Source organism: Oratosquilla oratoria, chromosome 26 (assembly GCF_046742065.1).
Source record: "Oratosquilla oratoria isolate Oo_2021 chromosome 26, ASM4674206v1, whole genome shotgun sequence".
Classification (NCBI taxonomy): domain Eukaryota; kingdom Metazoa; phylum Arthropoda; class Malacostraca; order Stomatopoda; family Squillidae; genus Oratosquilla; species Oratosquilla oratoria.
In genome coordinates, this window is record NC_134802.1 from 32,319,031 (window position 1) to 32,343,226 (window position 24,196).

At 43.7% G+C, this 24,196-nt stretch overlaps 1 protein-coding gene across 4 annotated transcripts in view; it reads left to right on the forward strand.

The window, feature by feature from the left end:
- The window catches only part of LOC143039453 (glutamine-dependent NAD(+) synthetase-like), a 30,105-nt gene extending 21,405 nt beyond the window's left edge, over positions 1–8,700 (forward strand). For all 4 annotated transcript variants that reach the window (XM_076209527.1, XM_076209525.1, XM_076209526.1 and 1 more), the window contains exons 14-15: positions 3,054–3,192; positions 6,173–8,700. In XM_076209527.1, coding sequence (XP_076065642.1) covers positions 3,054–3,192; positions 6,173–6,459 — 426 coding nt within the window. In that variant the 3' untranslated portion in view covers positions 6,460–8,700. The remainder of the gene's footprint in view (positions 1–3,053; positions 3,193–6,172) is intronic.
- Positions 8,701–24,196: the final 15,496 nt, after the last annotated feature.

Below are 24,196 nucleotides of genomic sequence, written 5' to 3' on the forward strand. Positions count from 1 at the left end.
GTATGATTTGAAGGGTGTTGTGGTGTGTCTCACTGAGATTAGGAGCCCATGCAGGACTCGCATAATTCATCACTGAGCGTATGCATTGTTTGTATATTGTTATATTAGTTTCTTTGTTTTGTCCAAATGTTGTTCCAGTGATTGACTAATGTGCGTTAAGTCTAGGTGTGCATTTGTTTTTTATGTTTGTGAGGTGTTGTTTGAAAGACATGGAGGTATCGTATGTTACACCAAGAATTTTCGGTGTGTTTGTGTGTGGTATTAGAGTGTTGTTGATGTAGAGATGAGGTATGTATTTGTGTTCTTTTGTCCAGTTGGTGAGAAGTGTTGCTGTAGATTTGGTTGGAGCTATTTTGAGTCTGTTTGTGATGAACCATGTGTTGAGTGTGTCAAGGTAAGGCTGGATTATTTCTGCAGCTTTGTCTGTGTTACGATGTGTGCATGTGATTGTTATGTCGTCTGCGTAGGAAGAGATTTGTATTTCTGAGGTGTCTGGTGTGGGTAAGTCATGCATGTATAGATTAAATAATGTGGGGGATAGAACTGAGCCCTGTGGTACTCCGTTCTTAATGTTTCTGATGTGCGATGATTGGCCATTATATGACATTATATGTGTTTTCGGTGCTTTGGAGTGGTTTTTGGGTGGCACAGTGAGTGATTGCAAGCACTAAACAACAGCACCAAAAACACCAAAAACACAGCAAAAACACCGCAGTCACAGCTAATTAATGTCCGTTAATAAGAGGTCCCACTGTGCCACAGTTAGGTAAATACAAGCACTTAAAGTCCTACCATCAAACTCCCTATTTCATTAAACCCCTCCAGACATTAGCCCCACAAAAAACCCATCCCAAGAGAAACAAAAACCACACTCGCACAACAGCAACGAACTACTTTTTCGTCACTATTCATTGCCAACACACTACCATTAATGAATAGACCTGGCTACAGAAACAAACTGCACCACATGCAATTATCAGACAAAAGATATCAAACACCTCTTTGTACGCTGCCCCACTCTAGCCATACCCAGGTAATAGCACAGTATTTCTTCCTCAAGTGACTTGTGGGCCAATCCAAAAGCTGTTGCTGGTCAATTAAGAACCATGGGTCACCAGCATGAGAGATCTAGGGCAATGAGTCAATTTATTGATGGATTGAATGTTTTAGGGGCTTTAGTCACATCCCTATGGACCAGAGTTATGCAGCATTCTTTGATGGTCGGAGACTTATCTCCAGTCAAAAAATGAATGCTGATAATCTTTTTTATTGGTTTGGTTTTGACCTTTTCTTCTTATTTTAGGAATGTCCCCTTTTGGGGCTACAGGTAGTAGGACTCCTATTCCCATCCCCATCCTGTTTTTTGTCGCCTTTTATGACTCAAGTAGAAAGACTTGGTGGTAGCATTCTCTTCCCCCACCACAGGGTTGGCAAAAACAGGAAATGAATATTCAGAGAAATAGTACAGGACAGTAACAAGAGGTTGGGGGATAGCATAATGGAGGGATAGTCATAGTATAAAAGTGTCATCATTTCTCTATGCACAGAGTTTTCCTCTATCACAGACAAAATGATGTGTGGCTCTGGTCAGTAGGAATGCCCCATATAGACCCTAAAGTATCAGCTGCATACTACTTTGCCACAATAACATGCAGCCAATACCCTAGACGGGGGTTGCCAAATTTATGAAGCAGCCGTGCTGTGGATGTGCTGTGTCTTGCAACACTGCTTCTGACCCAGGGCAGTGGACAGGATGCAGGGATGACCCGTCATCCAGGAGGTGCCAAGATAAGAGGGAGGGAGGAGGGTGGAGGGGAGTGGAATATATAGGAAATGGAATGGGTGGGAGTGGTTTCTATGCCTTTTTCTTTTTGGCTACCCCCTCGTGTAGGGGGAAAAAATTGGTATATGTATGTATGGTTTTGACCAGTCATCCAGGAGTAGCTGTGAAAAAAAAAAGGAGGGGGGGTGGTGAATAGGAGTAGAGTATATGGGGATGAAATGAGTGGGAGTGGATTTTGGCTACCTTCCTTATAAGGGAGAAAAAAACCTTGGTATATGAATGTATAGTTTTATGTCGTGACCTCCCCCAATCATCTATAATGGTGCCCCATACAGAGGTCTCTGTAGTGTGGAATTTAATGAACCATGCCCTTGGTTTAACACGTTGGCAGCAGGGATTGAGGTACCATCACAAATAGTGATGTTATAACCTGCTCAGCCAGCGACTATCCTACTCAGCCAGTATCTCTTTTAATTTCTGCTATCTTGCTGCATTGCTTCTGACTCAGGGCATTGGGCGTGATACAGGGATGACCCGTCATCCAGGAGGAGCTAAGATGAGAGGGAGGAAAGGGTGGTGGAGGGGAGTAGAATGTGTGGGAATAAAGTGGGGAGTGGATATATGCCTTTTGACTTTGGCTACCTCTCTGGTATGGGGTAAAAAAGCCATTGGTATTACATAAACAGATCCCTCCTTTCTACTCCCCTCATGTCTCCTTTATCTCTGACTCCAACTCTTCAGTATATTGTCCCAAAGGATAATACATACATATACCAAAGGCTTTTTCCCCCTTACAAGGGAGGTAACAAAAAAACAAAGGCATAAAAACCACTCCCACTCATTCCATCCCTAATACACCCCACTTCCCTCCACCATCTTATCTTGGCACTTCCTGGATGATGGGTCATCCCTGCATCTAGTCCACTGCCCTTGGTCAGCAGTGTTGCAAGATACAGAACATCCACAGCAAGGCTGCTTCATTAAATCCGTGACACCCTCCCCCCCTCTCCGTTCCCTCATGCAGAAAAGGAGAAGATGGGGAGAAATCCCTTCGGGCTGCATCAAATTTTTCTCACACATACTACCTCACCCCCCCTCCCCCTATCCATTCCACCTCATACATCACATCATCATCCATATACAACCATTTTCCATTCACCCCTGTCTTCTGTCCTCTCCCATCCTTCCTCAACAGACATTCCCCTCTTCCACAAAGCTGACAAAAACAAACCAGTATGATACCCAATGTATTTTTCTCTTTACCCACCAGCTCGAGTTCCTGTCATCTAAAGGTGCTGGAGGGGATCGAGTCGAGAGGACCAGCTCTGCTTGCTCAACCACACAAAAGTCTCAGATGTCCTCACATCCTCCTTCTCACCAATCTTCTGCTGCCAGTAACTTAGATAGCAGTAAGTTCTACAAACATCTATTTTAGTGATTACACAAGCTTGTAAAATTAGATGCTTGAATTTAATTTAATCCTCTGTAGATAATTATGTTAGTTTATCCCATGTTATCTTCAAGTATAATGTACACCCAAACCCTCACATGGAAGTTATGGGACACCAAGACTACTAGATCCCCAGAAATATCTATCAGAAAGTATCAAGATTAATTTCATCACCTAAACAGGCCAAACAATCAAATACAAAACCTATTCAACCCTATTCCACTTTAGAAAAAAATTGTGAACTTGCGAGGGTTGCAAATGGAAACCATGAGTGGTGTTAAGTGAAAGTGGAACTGTGCCAAGGTTGTGAATTGTCATCATGGTTGTTTAGTATGTTTATGAATAGGATATTATGAAAAGAGGGTGGAAAGGGAGTTTGGAGATAGGGTGGATGAAAGAGTATTGGGATGGTTTGGACACATGGAAAGAATAAGTGAAGAAAGACTAGTAAAAGAGTTGTGGAAGGCAGATGTGGAAGGAGTGAACATGAGGGGGCAACCTAGGATGAGATGGATGGGGTAAAAGGGGCTTTGGGGAAGAGGGGAATGTCTGTTGAGGAAGGATGGGAGAGGACAGAAGATGGGTGAATGGAAAATGGTTGTACATGGATGATGTTATGATCCATGAGGTGGAAGGGTGGGGGATGGGGTGAGGGAGTGTGTGTGAGAAAAATTTGATGCAGCCCGTCGGGACTTCTCCCCGTCTTCTCCTTTTCTGCATGAGGGGACGGAGAAGGGGGGTCACTGATTTAACCCCTTGAGTATCGGATGTGTGTTTTGTGACACCTGCGTGTCACGGCTGAGTGCACCCGCCAGGAACTGAGCATGCTCCCGTGACACACACGTGTCACAGTTTTAAGCTGTGTGTATTGAGGGCTCTCAAGGCCTCGGTTTCTGGGTTATTTCTACCCACATGGTGGCAAGTGTCTGTGTTTACAAACATAAGGCTCCAGCCATTGGTGGGATGGTTTTAAACGTTTGTTTACGTAAGATTGATGAGTCGGTAATGAAGGGGTTAATGAAGCAGCCTTGCTGTGGATGTGCTGTGTCTTGCAACACTGCTTCTGACCTAGGGCAGTAGACAAGATGCAGGGATGACTCGTCATCCAGTAGGTGCCAAGATAAGAGGGAGGGAAGAGGGTGGAGGGGAGTGGAGTGTGATAGGGATGGAATGGGTGGGAGTGGTTTTTATGCCTTTGTTTTTTGGCTACCTCTCTTATAAGGAGGAAAAAAGCCTTTGTATGTATGAATAGGATGGTGAGCGAGGTAAACATGAGGGTACTAGACAGAGTTTAGAGTTGATGAGTGAGAGGAGGGAGTGAGAGGTGACACAGTTGTTGTTTTAAGATGACATTACACTTATGGCCATGTCAGATGGATAGACTGAAATAGATGATGGAGTTTGAAAGCATATGTGAGAGGAGAAAGCTTAAAATGAATGTTGTCAAAAGTAAGGTAATGAGATGTACAAGGGGTGATGGTGGGTGAAAGGCAAGTTTAAAGGATGAGAGACTGGAGGAGATGGAGAACTTTAGGTATTTAAGGTTACATCTAGCAGGAAATGCAGGAGTGGAGGTGGAAGTGAACTGTAGAGTAAGGGAAACAAGTAAATGTCTGGCGGGAACTAAAAGATGTAACGAGAAATAGGTATTTGAGAATGAACATAAAGAGAAGACTGTTCAAGGGAGTGATTGTGCCTACAGACTTGTATAGAGATGAAACTTGAAATTTGAGGGGGACTAGGAGGAGGAGGAGGAGCCTAAACATGTTTGAGATAAAGGTGTTTAAAAATTATGGTGGGGATCACAAGGATGGATAAAAAGAAAAATCTGGAGGTGAGGCAGAAACCAAGGTTGGAAAAAGCTGGCAGAGACTGCCGAGATGGTTTGGGCATGTGAAACGAATGAGTGAGGAAAGACTAGTAAAAAGAGTGTAGAAAGCAGAAATGGATGGAGGGAACTCAAAGAGAAGATGAAGAGTTTGGTGGATGGATGAGGTGAAAGGGACATTAGATGTAAGAAGAATATCTGTTGAACAAGGAAAAGATAGTGAAAGAGATAGGAGTGAATGGAGAATTGTTGTAAAAGCATGAAGAAAGGACTCAGCCTAAAATTATGGTCTTCTTGTCTGGTTGTAAATATCTAACTGAACTAGGTAGGGATACCATATAAAGAAACAGTGGAGGACCAGGTCCAGCTATCGGGCCCTGCTGTTGATATGGTATATCTTGCTCCATTGCCTGTGACCTGAGTACTGTGGTGGGGAACAGGGATGACCCTCTATCTGTGAGATGCAAAGATGGAAAGGACAACAAATGGGTCTATTGATGGGCACATGATGGATGTAGGGGGGTTATGTTTTGACTTGGGCCTTTTGGTAGATTTATGTATGTATAGTAAAAGATAGATTGATGTACATGTAGTGATGATGATATGGTTTAACGTCACACACTCCCCCCTATCGGGAGGCTAGGACGGTGCCCCTTGCAGAGGGTTTTGTAGCGTGGAATTTAATGAACCATGCCCTTGGTTCAACTTCGCTGGTGGCAGGATTCGAACTGCCCTCACCTCGACCTTCGCCGCAAGTAACGACGCCTTAACCCGCTCAGCCAGCGAGCTTCACATTCAAATTATACATGTAGTAACTTTGTACAATTTACATGAGTGAAACTATGCCACAGAGCACACATTCTTCATAGATTGGCTGGTCATGCTTTCATTGTAGAAGAAAGATTTCTTCTTCAATTAGTTCTTACTTATCTTTTGCAGCTGTGACTCAGATGGATGATTAGGTTAGCTTACATTTGTATTTAACCTAAGTATGATGTAATATTTATGGTCTAAAAAACATCTTTATACATACATGATGTCTTTATAAAGAGATATGTTTATGCTGTACATGGTCACACATTTTGAAAGTAAAACAAGTTTTTGTTTTCAGAGGGTAGTGGGACTTTGCAGCATGGTGTGGAGGTCTGCTGGAGTCCTTATGTGCAGACTGTCAACAACATGAGCACTATTGACCAGAGTGTGCATATACCAGTCTCAACCCAGCATACAGTGAACATTACTCATGGTGCTGATGACAACAAGAATTGTGAAGAGAGGCGGAAACGTGGGGGTTCCATGAATGTAACAGATGTTGAAACTGAAGTGCCGTTAGTTAAAAGCAGCAAATGTGGGGATAAGTGCCTACATTTGGTACACAAAAATGCCATCCATATTTGAATTCCTTCCAAACCCAAACCACTTCTTTAAACCCTCTGCCTTCACATCATTCCTTAACCTTTTTGATGCAGTGTCTCCTTTGGCAGAACAGAATTGGCTGGCAGCAGCCAGAATAGGAATACATGCAAGTTGCAATAAAAGATTTATGTTTAAGAGTTTACTTTAAGAGTGACCCTGCCGCTGAATAATTTGCAATAGCAGCATTCTTCTACCCCCCAGGACAGTGGAATCAGAGGAAGAATGGATAAAGTCACAGAAATGGTTAAGAATAGGTTCAAGGGGACAGCATAAAGGAGAGACAGTAGTACAAATGCATCTCACTCCTTTATAAGTAGAAATTTTACATTGATATAGATGAATGATGTATGGCTCTTCTGTAGTACCCCGAAACAATAAGTACTGACTGCATATCACCATACAGTCAGCAGATTCAGTATTCTACTATTGAGTATGTGTGAGGAGAAAGCTGAGAATGAATATGGAAAAAAGAAAGGTAACAAGATGTACAAAGAATAATGGTGGTGATAGGTTGGAGGCGAGTTTAAATGGCAAGAGGTTAAAGGAAGTGGGGTCACATGTAACTGGGAATTAAGGAGTGGAGTTTTTAATTATAGAGTAAATGTCTGTAGGGGACTGAATTGTTACAAGTAATGATAAGTATCTTGGGATGAATATAAAAAGAAGACTACAAAATATTATGCCATGACACTGTATGGGGGCAGAGACTTAGAATTTAAGGTAGGCAGAATGAAAGAGCAAAAAATGTTTGAAATGTAATGTTATGGTGTGGGTTACAAGGAGGAACTGGATGAGAAAATGTGGGAAGACAACTGGCAGATAGGGTTCATCAAAGAATGTTAAGATGGTTTGGGCAAATGAAAATAGAAAAGTGAGGAACGACCAGCAAAAGAAGTATCGGAAAGAGAAGTGAATGGAGTGAACTTGAAGGTAAAGCCAAGAATAAGATGGATGGATGGAGTGAAGGGGGCACTGGATGGAAGAGGAATGTCTTCTGAACAAAGATAAGAGTGCAAACGATAGGAGTGAATGGAGAGTGATTGTTAATGGATGAGGAAATGATGTAACTTTAGGGAATATTCTTGTTTGCTCTAAATTTTTCAAGTGAATGAAGAATGTAAAATTGCCATGTAAGGAAATGATGGAAGTAAACTAGCTGCGACTGTTGATCCCTGCTGTGGAAGTGATGTGTTTTGTTACATTGCCTCTGACCCAGTTACTGTGGTAGACATGATCCTTCATCCATGAGGTATTGTAATGGGAAGGACAAATTTATTTTTGAGTGATGGTGCATCCTGCCAACTGCTTCAGCTTCAAACATGCCAAGAAAGAGGAGAGAGGTTCAATTTCTTCATGGGTGCTTTAACATGATTTTTTTTTTCTTCTTCTTCTTTTTACCCCCCACCCTCAACACTAAAGTTCCCTGTACAGCATTTTATTGTACAGTATATGTCAGTCTTTTAGCTTAACCTCTGAAGTATTTCCTATATGTTTTTTCATCTATTATTATTATATTTTTTTTTCCTTAAGAGATAGTATTTCTATACTGTAACGACTCTATGTGACAGCCTTTGCCCCACCAGAGCAGATCCCTTTGTTGTGGACAGCGGATGTGAAAGTCTTCAAAGGTCCACAACTCACAGAAGATATAGCAATATCAAGAGAGACCTGCCTGATATACTTATTGCTTTATGGCAATAGCAAGTTATGACTGTGATCGAGTATGTCGTGGGAAAACTTGATGTGTGGTGCATGGAGTGGGAAACGAGCTGGAAAGTGCCTTGATTCATGGTGACCTGTGGTAACACATCACTGGTTACCAGGTACTTTTCTGCATTGATAGAGACCTGAGCTTGATCATGGTGTAAGATTGGCCGATAATGTTGAAGATCTGTTGCAGACAAAAGATGCAGTTGCTAAAGAATATATTTTTTTCTATTGTATGGATAAAGAGATAATAGATAAAACATGCAGATCCTAATTCCCCTGAGATTGGAAAAGTGTGGCCTTCCCAGAAAGTGAAAAGATTTAATAAAATTGAAAGAATACAAAAAGCTGTGATCAAATTGATTTCCAGTCTTGCAGATTAATTTTACAAGATACTAGAAGCACTAAACCTGTTTTTGTTGGAGGAATGAAGAACTTTGGAGAAGATGAACAAAAGATCTTTTGCTTTGGTATAAGAGTATTATAAGATCATAATAAATGCATGTAAAAAAAGAATTGTTTACTTTACATATGTGTAGCCTCTTGGTGTGATAACTGCAGAAGAAGAGACAGGATCCCACTAGTGTAGGTTCATGCCTGTCAAAGAAATAAAATTTCTCTAAACTGTGTACTGTGTCCACCAACCTCACATGGTGAGGGTGGGGCTGGGCATATGGCCGGAGCTGACACTTTTAGAGTTGGGGGAAAGCAGCACTTCTAGCATGGACTTGCTGCCCACGATGCTAATACATATACATACATATACCAAGGCTTTTTCCCCCTTACAAGGGAGGTAGCCAAAAAGGAAAAAGCATAAAATCATTCCCACCCATTCCATCCCTGAATACTCCACACCCCTCCACCCTCCCTCTCATCTTAGCACCTCCTGGACGACGGGTCATCCCTGCACCTTGTCCACTGCCCTGGGTCAGAAGCAGTGTCGCAAGACACAGCACATCCACAGCAAGGCCGCTTCATTAAATCGGCAACCCCCCCTCTCCGTCGCCCCATGCATAAAAGGAGAAGACGGGGAGAAATCCCTTCGGGCTACGTCAAATTTTGCTCACACATACTACCTCACCCCCCATCCCCCCACCCATTCCACCTCATGCATCACAACATCTTCAATATGCAACCATTCTCCATTCATCCCTGTCTTCTGTCCTCTCCCGTCCTTCCTCAACAGACATTCCCCTCTTCCCCAAAGCCCCCTTCACCCCATCCATCCACCTCATCCTAGGATGTCCCCTCATGTTCACTCCCTCCACATCTGCCTTCCATACCTCTTTTACTAGTCTTTCTTCACTCATTCTTTCCATGTGTCCAAACTATCCCAATACTCTTTCATCAACCCTATCTCCCAACTCCCTTTCCATCCCCATTCTTCTCCTCACCTCTTCATTTCTCACACTATATAGCCTAGTAACCCCCATCATACTTCTCAGATGCCTCATCTCAAACACATTCAAACTCCTCTCTTCCTCTCTTATTTTCCATGTTTCTGCCCCATACAGTGCTGTTGGCACAATCACTCCTTCATACAGTCTCCTCTTAGCATCCATTCCCAAATGTCTATTCCTCATTACACTTTTTAAACCACCAAGGCATTTACTCGCTTCTCTCAATCTACATTCTACCTCCACCTTTACTCCACCTTTTCTTGCCACATTTGCACCCAAGTATCTAAAACTATCCACTTCCTCCAGTTGCTCTCCCTTAATGCTCACTTCCAGATTACTGCCACTTTCACCCCTTGTACATCTCATCACCTTACTTTTACCCACATTTATCTTCAGCTTTCTTCTATCACACACTCTCCCAAACTCTGTCACCAACTTCCTCAATCCCTCCTCCGATCCTGCCACAAGCGCAGTGTCGTCCGCAAGCAACAACTGGCTCACCTCCCACTTTTCTCCATTTTCCTTAACCATCTCCAATCCCTGACCCACTACCCTTGCATTTACCTCTCGCACTACCCCATCCATGTATAAGTTGAACAGCCAGGGTGACATGACGCATCCCTGACGAAGTCCCACCTTTACCTCAAACCACTCACTCTCTCCATTTCTAATCCTGACACAAGCTCTACTACTCTCATAAAAACTCTTGACAGCTCCCAGAAGCTTTCCTCCTATCCCGTATATCCGCATAACCTCCCACAGTGCCTTTCTGTCTACCCTGTCGTAAGCCTTTTCCAGATCCATAAAGGCCCAAAAAACATCCTTCCCCTTTCCTATAGCTTTCTCACATATCTGTCTTACCACAAAGATCTGATCTACACAGCCTCTACCTCTCCTAAATCCACACTGTTCCTCACCAATTACTCCTTGTGTTCCTCTCCTAATCCTCTCAATCAAGATCCTCCCATAAGCCTTCCCAACTACACTTAACGAGCTAATCCCTCTGAAACTACTACATTCACACTTGTCCCCCTTTCCCTTGTAAAGTGGAACTATACAAGCACTCCTCCAGTCCTCCGGCACTCTACCCTCTCTCCAGCAAACATTTAATAACCTCACCAACCAGTCCACCATCACTGTACCTCCCTTTTTAAGACATTCTGCATGGCATCCATCCAGACCAGGTGCCTTACCTGGTTTCATCATCTTAACTACTGCCTTCACTTCATCCTTCCTTATTTCTCCTCCATTTTCCTCACTCATCACTCTCATTTTCTTATCATTTCCCACTGCATCTATCTTTCCCTCCCTATCCTCCTTCACATTAAGCAACTCCCTAAAATATTCTGCCCATCTTCCCCTTACTGCCTTCTCCTCCATTATCATCTCTCCATCTGCACCTTTTACCTTTTCTTCTCTACTTGATTCGCCTCCTCTTCCTCTCTTAATTTCTTTCCAAAACATCTTTTTATTACTTTCAAAATTTTCTGTCATACTCTTACCCCATTTTACATCTGCTCTCCTCTTTGCCTCCTTTACCTTTTTCTTTACTTCTCTTTTCTTTTCTTTGTACCTCTTATATGACTCCCTCGTCCTATTTTGTAACCAAACTGTGTAAGCTCGCTTTTTCTTATCTACAACCTTCTTCATTTCCTCATCCCACCATTCACTACCCTTTCTTCTATTTCCCTCTGTCCTTCTTGTTCCACACACCATCTTTGCACACTTTGCGACTCCCTCCTTGAACCATCCCCATTCCTCCTCCACACCTAGCTCTACTCTATCCTTCACTCCCTCCCACTCCTCCTTCAGCTTCTTCTTGTGCTCCCTCTCCTTTTCCTTTTCATTTAAAGAGTTCACTCTAAGCACCTCCCTACCTTTTGTCCCTTTCCTCTTTCTCCATCTATCCTCCACTCTCAACTTACCTTCCACCAGAAAATGATCTGATATTCCCCCACCCTCTCCCCTTAGCACATGTACATCCTTAACTCTTCCTATCATAATCCTATTTACCACTACATAATCCATTAACGCTCTATCTACCACCCTTCCCTCCACCACCCTCTCCCATGTGTACTTATGCTTGACTTTCTTCCGAAACACTGTATTTGCTATCATCAACTCTCTTTCTGGACACATTTCCACCATCAACTCACCACTACGATTTTTTTCTTGGAACTCCACATTTCCCAACCACTCCACCAATTGGATCCTTTCCTACCCTAGCATTAAGGTCTCCCAGTACTATTACATTTACACTTCTCCTTAAACCCTCTATGCACTCATTTAAATCTATCCAAAAAGCCTCCCTTTCTTCTACACTCTTCTCACTGCCAGGCCCATATGCACTTACAAAAACCCACATCTCCTTTCCCAGTTTCACCTTCATCCACATTATCCTTGAGGAAACCTCCTTGCACTCCACTACACGTTTACCTATCTCTTCACTTACTAGTATAGCCACCCCTTCCCTCCCTCGCCTTCTCTTCACTCCTGATAACCTCCCACTTACACTCCCAAACTTACACTCGCCCTTCACTTTCAGCTTAGTTTCACTCAAAGCCAACACATCCATCTTTCTTCTCACAAACATACTACCTATTTCGTCCCTTTTACTCTCATCTGTACCACATCCACGCACATTAAAAGACCCAAACCTTAGGGTGCTGGTCCGAGAACTTCCAGACCCTCTTATGCCTTTACTTTTACTTTTAGGAATGTGCCCTGTGGGGCTACAAGAAGGATGCCTAGTCCCAATGCTCGTCCCTTTCTTCTCGCCTCTTACGATCCAAGTGGGAATACTTGGTGGCAGTATTCTTTTCCCCCACCACAGGGAATTCCCCCAACACAGAAAAATAATACTCAGAGAAATAGTACAGGACAGCAACAAGGGGTTGGGGGACAGTATAACGGAGGGACAGTCGTAGTATAAAAGTGTCATCATTTCTCTATGAACAGAGTTTTCCTCTATCATAGACAAAATGATGTGAGGCTGTGGTCCGCAGGGGCGCCACATATAGACCCTAAAGTATCGACTGCATGCTACTCTGCCACAATAACAAGCAGCCAATGATGATAATAATAATAATAATAATAAATAATAATAATGATAATAATGTTACGGATCTCTGCAATTAACTCACCTATTTTATTGCACATGTGTCGTGATCATGGTGTCACGAGCGAAGGACAAAAGCTCACGCCTACAATTGCCCGGGTCAGGGAAAGGCAGGAGTGTCACTTTCTTCACTTTATTCTAACTAACGAATATGAGGATTGTACACATGTATTCAACACCGGTTCTAGGCTTACTCTGCTGGTATCCGAGGTATGGCGGGCGACGCCGGGACCCCCCCCTGGCGTCCCCCCACGCATACCCTCGCTACATATCCCTTTGCTTCCTCCCCGAATCACGCATCACTCACACATTACAAATCACGTCACGTCATCATTCATGCTCTTTCGCCACATTATCCCCCTCAACAAAACTTGAAGACCCGTCAGCTTTCATCTACAGACTTGCAAAAGAACTTAAAGAATTTTTTTTGCATCAAAAATAAAACATCACTTCTTCATTAGGAAAACATTACATATACAAAGAACATACTAATAAAATCCAATGTCATATCCAAATAACACATTAATAACATCAAATGTCAATCACATAGTCCGTTAACCACGCTGGCAGCTTCCTATTTCTGGGAAGTCGACCAGGTCTCTGATCTCTCTCTATCACATTCACGTTCAACACCAGGACTGATTATGATCACCATCATCACAACTACTACTACCACTGTCACTGTCTCTCGAATCTACACCACGTTCACCCCAGGTAAATTCTCCCTCGCCTGGATGTTTCCACAGTCTGTCGACATGCACAACTTTACTCGCCCGTTTTCTACCAGGCATTTCTAGTCGGTAATTCACTGTGGATATTACTTCCGTCACTTTATATGGTCCTTCCCAGTCAGATTGGAGTTTCGGTGACTTGCTAGGCTTTCTCTGTGGATTATGCAGCCAGACCAAGTCGCCGGGCTGATGTTCTGCATTTCTGGCGCGACCTTGGTACTGCCTCCACTTAGCCTGACCTGACACTCGCAGATGCTGCCTCGCCCAGCGGGAAGCCTCCTCCAGGCGCCGCTGCATCGTCATCACGTAATCACTATATATATGTGAGAGTTCTGCTCCCGGTGATCGACCGGTAGAGAGGTCGAATGGCAGACGAATTTCCCCTGCCAAACATTAACTTGGCTGGCGTGAATCCCGTGGCTCAGCTGAACGATAGGCCATGAGAATGTACGGCACCCACAAGTCCCAATCACGCTGGTCCTCCTGACAGTACTTGGCCAGCTGCTGGACCATCGTCGCGTTAAATATTTCCACCATACCGTCGCTCTGGGGCCTCAGGGGAGAAGTACGAGTCTTATTGATGCCAAGCAGACTGCAGCATTCCTTAAAGACCCGCGACTCAAACTCTCGTCCTTGGTCTGAGTGCAGTTCCCCCTGGGACTCCATAGCGCATGACCTCCTCCACGAGGAACTGAGCTACAGTCTCTGCCTCGTGGTTAGGTAGAGCACAGACTTCCGGCCACTTCGAGAAGTAGTCCATTACCACGCACAGGTACTTGTTTCCCCTCTCTGTGCACGGAAAAGGGCCGGCTATATCCACAGCCAGGCGTTCCATCGGCGCCCCGGTGTGATATAACTGCAGGGAGGCGCGAGTCTTGTGGGCGGGGCCTTTCTTGGTGGCGCACACACGGCAAGTCTTGCACCACTCCTGAACGTCTCGTCGCAGGCCCACCCAGTAGACTCGCTGCCTCAACTTTTCGAGAGTGCGTTTCACTCCCAGGTGGCCGCTGGTATTCCCCTCGTGCATCTCTCTCAGCAGCTCCTGTCGCCGAGAGCATGGCACTACTACCAGCCAGCTTACCTCTCCTGTTCGTGCGTGCGTCCAACGCCGGTGTAGGATTCCTCCTCGCAGACTCAGTGCCTCCCACTGGTCAACAAGGCACTTGGTAGCAGGACTCTCGGGTGATACTGTCTCTTTGGGAGGCCTTTCACTGCTGGCCTCTAACTACCCAATCACCAGAGACAGGTCAGAGTCCTCTCGCTTGTCCCTCTTCCACTCCTCGTCTGCCTCGGTGGTGCTGTGAGCGACGGTCACTTTCCGCACGGCCACCTCAGGCTCCCGCCGTGAGCAATGCACACACTCAGGTGGGCAGGGACGGCGACTTAGGCTGTCGGCGTTGTTATGCACCCGGCCAGGTCGGTGCTCGATCTCATAGTTATACTGCTCCAGTTTTCCAATCCACCTGGCCAGCTGTCCTTCCGGTTCCTTCATCGTCTTCAACCATCTCAGGGCGGCGTGATACGTACGAGAGGTGAAGCACGTGCCATACAGGTAGTGATGGAAGTGGGCGAGTGCTTTCATCACCGCTGCCAGCTCCTTCCGTGTGACGCAGTAGTTCCTTTCCGCCTTGTTGAACTTAGCACTGTAGTAACCCACGACATACTCCTTTTCATCACGAAGCTGTGACAACACGGCTCCCACACCCTCTTGGCTCGTGTCCGTGCCCACAATGTACGGAAAGCCCATCTGGGGGTAGGGAAGCACTGGCGCTTCCACCAACGCTCGCTTCAGTGCCACGAAAGCTTGCTGGCACTCCTCGCTCCACTCGAAAGCTGCTCCCTTCCTCGTCAGATGGTGCAGTGGGGCGGCGATAGTGGCGAACCCTGCCACAAACCTCCGGTAGTACGTGCACAAGCCCAGGAAACTGCGCAGCTCCGAGACATTCTGAGGGACTTACCATCCTTCCACAGCGGTGACTTTGAGTGAGTCCGTCCTCACACCTTCCCTGGCGACGACATGTCCCAAGAACGGCACTTCTGACTTGAATAGACTGTACTTCTTTGGATTCAGCTTCAGGCCAGCCTTCCTCATGCGGCTGAACACTTCTGTGAGCCTAGCCAGCTCCTCCTCGAAGCTGTTTCCAAACACCAGCACGCCGTCTAGGTAGACGACTGCCGCCCTCCATTACATACCATCAAGTACACGTTCCATGAGACGCTCAAAGACTCCAGGGGGGTTCATGAGGCCAAAGGACATCACGTTCCAGTGCCACAGGCCTTGCCCAATCGAGAAGGCTGCCTTCTTTTTGTCCTCAGGCGCCATCTCGACTTGATGATAGCCTGACTTCAAATCCAGCGTGGAGAACCACTGGACCCCACCGAGAGCGTCTAGCGTCTCGTCGATATGGAGGAGAGGGTAAGCATCAGGGACAGTGACGGCGTTCAGCGCCCGGTAATCTACGCAGAACCTCCGGCTTCCGTCCTTCTTGGTCACTAGGACTACCGGCGAACATCACGGGCTGTATGACCGTTCAATCACTCCCATTGCTGCCAACTCTCGGACAAGCTTCTCCATTTCTTCTCTCTTTGCTGCTGGGACCCGACGAAGCGCCTGCTTGATGAGAGGACTACCTCTGGTATAGATGCTGTGTTAAACCAATGACATGCGACCAAGTCCATGTCTCCACTGCTGAACACGTCACGGTACTGTGCAAGCAATGCCTTCACTCTACTCGCCTGCTCAGCTGTCAGCTGCGTGATACTCCTCTCCGCCAACCAAGTCTTCCAAGTACTCAGGCAGGTCTTCTGGTCGGTCCTTCTGTTTCTTCTTCTCCTTCGGTGGCTCCATCTTGCTGTTAGTGGAGGTGGTAGTGGTGGATGCGGTGCAGTGCAAGGTCGTAGTAGCAAAGGTGCGGGGTACTCTTCCCTTCCACGCTTTACCTTGGCTGGGTGACTTGACGGCCTGAGATCTCTGCCCTCTGGGTTCCCTTACCTCATCCTTCGTGGCGAGCTCTCCATTAGGATTTAAAGGCACTTCATAGCCTCTCACTGACATCCTACCCTCCTGGAGATCAACACACGCCCCCACGCGATTAAGGAAATCCAACCCCAACAGGCATTCATTTTCCATCTCCGCCACAAGCACAGGCAGGCGTTCAGTCACCCTGCCTACGGCCAGATTCACCCACACCGGTCCCTTCACCGGTACACAGTCTCCTGTAACTCCGCACAGTTGCTGACCCACGCACTTCACACCACGTTCCGGTAGGACTCCCTCTCGTACGAAGGTCCTCTCTGCCCCCGTATCCATTAACATCTCCACTAAGCGTCCATTGATACTCCCCGCCACCTTGATGGCATCGGACGCCGCCACCTGACGACACCTTAGATGGCTTGGGGCGCCCGAGTGCTCTGCTGGGAAGGTGCCCCGGCCCCCAGCTGCTTCAAGTTTCCCGCCGACGGCGTCAGCCCCTAGGGGTGGCGGCACTCAGGGGAACTGTGTCCTTGTATTCCACAATTCCAGCAGCAGGGCTCGAACACCGGTCGCATTCCGTCCTCCAGCGACCGTGTCCTCCTCTTGCAGTCGTGCTTTTTGTGACCTACCTGACCGCAGTTGAAGCACGATCCTTTGAAAGGCTTGGAGCTCACCTTTGCACTTGCCTGTGCACGCCTGGCCCAAGCACGGCTCGGGCGACGCTTCCATCCCGACGCGTCGCTGGGAGGTGGGGGGAGCAGCAGGGCTGACGCTCATGAGAAAGGCTTTAAACTCCGCTGCCCTTGCCAAAGTCTCTCTCACGTTCTTGGGCGCAGCCTGCTTAACGTGGATCTGTAACTGCCTATCGTGAAGGGCGTCCACGAAGCAGTCCTTGGCCAACATATCCACGGTATCCTCCGTGGCCATGGGGTCAGAGCCCCTCACTAGCGCCTCCAAGTCCTGCGCCAGTATGATTTATTTTTGATATTTGGAATCAGTTTTGTGGCTCGCCGTTGTACTTTTTACAGTCTGTCAATGTCTTTAATGAGATTCGGTGACCATCCGGAGACAGCATATTCCAAATGTGGACGAACTGACGATTTATATAGCTTGTTAATGAGTGATGGACTTTCGAAGTCGAAAGATTGCACAAACAGTCCTAGATTCTTATTTGCTTTCTCAGAGGCTGAAATACACTGCTTGGATGATTTGAGATCGTTACTGATAATTACGCCGAGATCTTTTTCACTATTCTCTTTTGTTAACGAATTTCCAAATAACCTGTAATCGTACTTTTTTATTTATGTGTATTACCTTGCATTTACTTGTGTTAAATTTCATTAGCCACTTTTCAGACCATTGCTGTAATTTCTCTAAATCTTCTTGAATATCTAATTGATTTAAATGATCATTTGCCATTTAGCACAGTTTTGTTTCATCAGCAAATTTGGAAACAGTAGATTTTAGTCCAAGGTCTATAACATTTATATATACTATGAATAGAAATGGTCCAAGAACGGAATCCTGAGGAACTTCACTTGTAAAAGTTTTCTGTCAAAGTTTTTCCATTTAAAACAACTCTGTTCTCGATCATTGAACCAATTACTAGTCCAACTTAATAGGCTACCACTTATTCTGTGTGAAGCTAATCTAGTAAGTAGTCTTACGTGGGGGACGGTATCAAAAGCTTTTGCAAAGTCTAGATATGTTAAATCTATATATATATATATTTTGTCATAATTCCAGATAACTGTGTTGTAGAGTACGAGTAAGTTTGTCACGCAAGAACGTTTCCGTCTGAAACCATGCTGGCTATCATCAAACGGTTACTTTCTAAATTATGTTCTATAGGATTTCTGATGATAGTTTCCATCATTTTTCCTATGATTGAAGTCAAACTTATAGGCCTATAGTTTTTTGGTTTCTTTTTGGCACCTTTTTTTGAATATGGGGGTAACGTTAGCTAGCTTCCATTCTCTTGGGACATTTCCGGATATGCCAATAGATGGAAGAGTAGTGAGGTTTGGGATGTCAACTAAGAATTATAGTAGAGAGATTATGTTAATGATATGCTTAGAAAGTGTTTAAGAAGAGCTAAGAGTTATACTGCATACATAGAAAAGGGTGGTGATGTTTGATAGGGCATTGATGGACTGTGTGGTGGTATCCAAAGTGAGGATTACAAGAGTTCTGAATATTTTTTGTGATCTCAAGAGAGAGGGTCGGGGATTTTTTTTTTTTTTTTGTGGAAATTGAGAGTTGATTAAAAAGAAGGGAATTAGAAAAGTGCTTAGAGTAAACAAATTGAATGAGGATAAACAGAAAAAATATCGGAAGCTGAAATACATGTGGGAGTTAGATAGGGCATTAATGAACTGTGTAGTGGTACCTGAAGTCATGATTAGAAGAGATCTCAGTGTCCATGATTTCAAGGGTGAGTGGGGAGGATTGTCAATTTTTCATAATATGTATATTGAAAGTGGAGGTAATAGGACAGAAATAAAGAAGTTCTAAAAATAGACAAATTGAATGAGAATGATACAGAAAAATATCAAAAGCTGAGAGAAGTATGAGCATTAGTGAGATATAAAGTAGAGCCACAAGGAAGAGAAGAAAAGTCATGTTTCAAGGAGGAAGTTATATGCATAAAGAGGGTATGTGGGACAAAGAGGATGGAAGGGGACAAAAGGAGAGAGGGAATGGTGATATGAAGAGGTGGAAGTGGTGGTCGAAGAGAAGCAAGTGTGTGAGGACTGGTTTAAAGGTAGAACTAGGGAAGCATATCAGAAATACAAGAAGAAAAGCAAAATGCTTGGTGAGGGAGGCAAATTAGAGGAGGGCACACATAAAATGGGGTAGAAGTTTGATGGAGAACTTTGAAAGAATAAAAAGATGTTTTGGAAGTGAAAAGGATGAGGAATGAGTCAGGTGGATAGGAAAAGGCAAAGGGGTCAAGTGGATATATACTAGTGGAAACAAAGGCTATCAGGGGAAGACAGGTAGAGTATTTCAGAGCATTGCTGAATTGGAGGAAGTTAGGAGGGATTGGTAGTAGCAGTGAGAGGTGCCAAGAAAATGACTGTGATAGGAGAAGAAAATCACAGGGCTATAGGAAAAAATTAGATACAAAGAGCAGTGAAAGAGACAAAATTTAGTAAGGCACCTGCATTGGATGGGTGTCATGTGGAGTGTCTTAAGAAGGGAGGAACTGTTATTATGGACTGATTGTTTTATGTATGCCTAAGGTAGAGGAATGTGCTGAAGGTAATGGAGTGCTTGTATAGTTCCACTTTACAATGGGAAAAGGAATACACATGAATAGTAGTTTTAGAGGAAGTCTGTTCAGTGTAGTAGGAAAGACATATGGATGTTGAGAGGATTAGGAAGGGAACAGAGGGAGTAGTAGGGGAGGAACAGTGTTCTCTTAAGAAAGTCAAGGATACTTGGATTAAATCTTTGTGGCAAAGCAGATATACAAGCCCTTTGCAGATCCACAGCTTCCAGCTAGCCAGTAACAAGTGCTGGATTGGCCTACGAGTGTCCAAGATAAGGTAAGAAATAGGGTAATTAAAGACTAATGCAATTTGTAATTCTTTAATTAATGTACAGTTGATCATTACACACTAAAAATGCTGTCAAATATCTTTTGTATAAAATCTTTCTCAAAACACTGTAAGGTTACACATGATTATTGCTGGGTTCACAGTGATATAAATCTTATGTTTTCATTAGTTCCAAAAGCCCAGTATTTGACACTACGTCACCCTGAGGCAATGTCTAATCAGCATGCAGCCTCAATACCCAGTGCTAAAGACTTTTCTGTCATTCCTTGAGAGGGTAACATTTTCCAATGTTTGCACTTGATACAATCATGTGGTGATTGCATCAGGAGTAATTTGATTCTGTGACCAATCCAATTATGTATTGTTACTGCTTCAATGTTAGGTGGTGGCCCAAACACAGTTATATCAGTATGATTCTTATTTGTTGTGGGAAGGATTTCTCATTTGGACAGATGTCTGGAGGGGTCTAGCAGAGTATGGAGTTTGGTATTGGTTTTAGAGTGCTAATTTTGTGATCTTAGTGTGTGTGCGTTTTTGTATGGATGTACACAGCAAATTCTCACATGTGGCATTGGCTGCCATATGTATGATTCATCACTACTGTATTACTCATTCTCTTTTACTCTGAGTATTAATAAACACAGAAAATGTGATCAAATCAGTTCATAGAATCCATGGATAACTCATGTACAACTACAAAAAATATAAATAATCAAGACACTGACGTCTGCATCCTCGTGTACCCACTCATGCCTCAAGATGCCTACCTCGGCATCATAGTACCAAAGTGGTTAAGTGCTCAGCATCTGGTCAACAACCAATGAAATCTATTGATGTGGTGGCTATGAGACTCCTCATTGAAAATAAGGCTGTGGTTCTGGGCAGCCTCTCAAAATTTGGCCAAGTTCTCATCATGTTCCTGTTTGAATCATCCCTGCCCCGACAATGTTGTTCACACAAGCTTAAGTTCTACTCAGATTGTTTTGTTAAATAAGGTTATCAATAGTTCTTTTGAAGCATGCGATTGTTTATAACAGTTTTCATAGAAGTATGGTGATGAAAAAAAATTCAAGTAAAACATTGTAGTGCTTTTAACAGGAGAGTTCTGTGGCAAGATCATCTTTTTTTTAGAAAAAGAGCTTGCATCCAGTTGAGTGAGCCTGTTAATGTTTTGACTGTAGTCAATATATATATATATATATATATATATGCAATTATTTGCCAAAATTCAAGAAAGCCGACAATACAGCAGAACTAGAATTACTTTAAAGAAAGTTGTGTGAACTGGAAAAAGTAGGTAAAAATTGATATGAACCAAAATGTGAAAATGTGAAGGAACAATTGCAAGCAGAAAGTACCAAGCACAGATCTTTCGGCTGTAGTTCCCTTCTCACAGCGGAGATACATCTAGCAGCTAAAGAACTCCAAGAGAATAAAAACCTTGTGATTTGTATGGCTGATAAATCAGCCTTATTCATCATAATCAACCAATTAGATTACTTAGACAAGGTAGATAACTTATTACAGGACATGTACAAGTTCTTACGAATCAAAAGGAACCCAGTAGGTGAAATCCGTAAAAAAGTTACCGCTTTAACAGACAACACAAATGCAGTGATCAACAGAGTCAAATTCCACCAATTACAAGGACACTATGAACCAGGATACTTTTATGGTAATGTCAAAAACTCACAAACCTGGAAACAAACTAAGACCTATCATATCACAGATACCTACTCCCACTTACCAACTGGCAAAGCAACTCAACGATCTCATTACTCCGTACATTCCAACTCACCATGCTCTCAGATCTACGGATGAATTTGTAGATATACTCAGGAGTACATCTCCTCAAGGGCTTTTAGCTTCTCTTGATGTAGAAAGTCTTTTCTCAAATCTTCCTGTGGAAGAAACTATTCAGATTATTCTCAACAATGTATTTCACCATGACAGCTTGCCTCCACCAAGAATACCACGTCCCACCCTTGGAAAAATGCTAAGAGTTTGCACAAAAGAAGCACCTTTCAGATGCCCCTCAGGCAGAATGTTTTTTTCAAATAGATGGTGTAGCTATGGGCAGCCCCCTAGGTGTTTTATTTGCACAGGCATATCTGTGTAGATCCGAGGCCTAGCATGTATTTTAGATACGTGGATGACATTTTCGTAGACGTTGAAGGAGAAGAACAACTTTTAAATCTTAAGAATATGATGGAAGAAAAATCTTGCCTGCGTTTCACAGTAGAAAAAAGTATAAGTAACAAAATCCCCTTTTTAGATGTATTGATAGATGCTTCAGATGGAACATTCACTACAAGTGTGTACAGAAAACCCAGTAACTCTGGTAGATGTCTAAATGGGTTAAGTGAATGTCCCTCAAAATATAAATCCAGTGTGGTACGCGCGTACATTTCAAGAGCTTTCAAAATATGTTCAAATTGGCAACTTCTCCATCAAGAGTTGAATAGAATAAGACAAATTTGAACAAATAACGGCTTTCCGATGAGAGAAATTGATAGAGAAATTAAAGATAAAATGGAGAAATTCCACACTGCTCTGGGTAATAGAGAAGCTCCCAAAAATTACATTAACATTTTTTATCAAAACACAATGTCTTCAGCTTACAAAAAAGATGAGAAAATACTGAAAGAAATCATACATAAGAATTGCAAACCGAAGAAACAAGAGGATACCTTGAAATTAATTATCTATTATCGTAACCCCAGAACTTCATCTCTAGTCATGAAAAACAACTTAGCAGGAGTCAAGGAAAAATTAAAACATAGTAATGTAGTGTACAAATACTCATGTAAACTTAACAAAGATGGTGCACTTTGTAATGAAGGGTATATTGGCCACACTACCCAAATTTTATCACAGAGATTCACATACCAAAAAAACGGGGCAATAAAATCCCACACCACAAAAGTATATAAAACTAGCATTTTGCAGGAGGACCTGAATGAAAACACAATAATACTGGCTAAAGACAACAATATAACAAAACTAAAATGTATGGAAGCAGTATTGATAAGACATATTCAGCCAGAAATAAATATACAACAAAATATGTATGGAACATTGGAGCTATATGGGGCACCCCATGGCATGCCAAGGAGAAACTAAGAGCACCTATCCCATTTCATGTAATGTTGTATATAATCGCAGTTTGTACATTCTGAATATAAATTACAACAAGATGCCTAAAATATAAGTGAAAAGTTATAAGTTATGTATTTGTTTTTATTTCCAAATTTGCCATGGATTGATTCATTTGGTAATGTAGTGTTCTCCCTTTCCCCTACAGAAAGATAGTGAGAAGGATTGAAAGTTTTAAAAAGAAGATTACTAATGCCGAGTATACTGTATTATTCAACAGAAAATGTCTTCAAGAAAACCTGCTAATTTATACCCAACCCTCAAGGTTCGACAGCCAGACTCGACAATTCAACATTCAAATCTTGTGCACCACCCACCCAGTCGAATTTGTCACCACTCCCGATGTGCCATTCTGTCTCACTCTCGCCCCAGCCATCGTCGAGGCAAGCCACGCTACACTGTTCCACCTCCACCATGCCGTGCAAATCCACCTCTGGCCCCACCCCTAAGAAACACACTTTCCTGCCTTTCAAAGATAAGCCTGAGCTTATAAGAAAGTGTGAGGCAGGTATGGCTCATTCTGCCGTTGCAGCGGAAATGGGTGTCCCAAGATCAACAGTATCAACGATTTGGAAGAACAGGGACAAGTACCGCCAGGCCGCTGCATCAACATCTTCCATGACTTCCCTTGTTCTCCGTGGCTCAAGGGACTCCCGTCTCAACACAATGGAAAATATGTTGATCAAGTGGATAGAGGACAGGACACAACACAAGATGCCGATCAGCATGGGGCTTGTGCAGGAGCGTGCCTTGTCACTGTGGGAGGACTTGCAGGCCACAACATCCACCACCAGCAGGACACTAGAAACATTCACAGCAAGCAGGGGCTATATAGCAGCTTAATGTGTTTAATAAACAAAATTAGATATGAATGAAGCCTTTAATATTACTGATTTAGTCTAAGTTAGTGTTTTTTAGAGGTCATAGTGATATTTTGGGGGGGTCTGGGCTGGAGGTAGGTCCCTATCCCCCCTAATTACAATGTACTCCTATGGGAAAAACTGCATCATGATTTGACAAAACCCAGGTTCGACCGATGATAGACCGCCCCATCCCTGTCGAATTGCAGT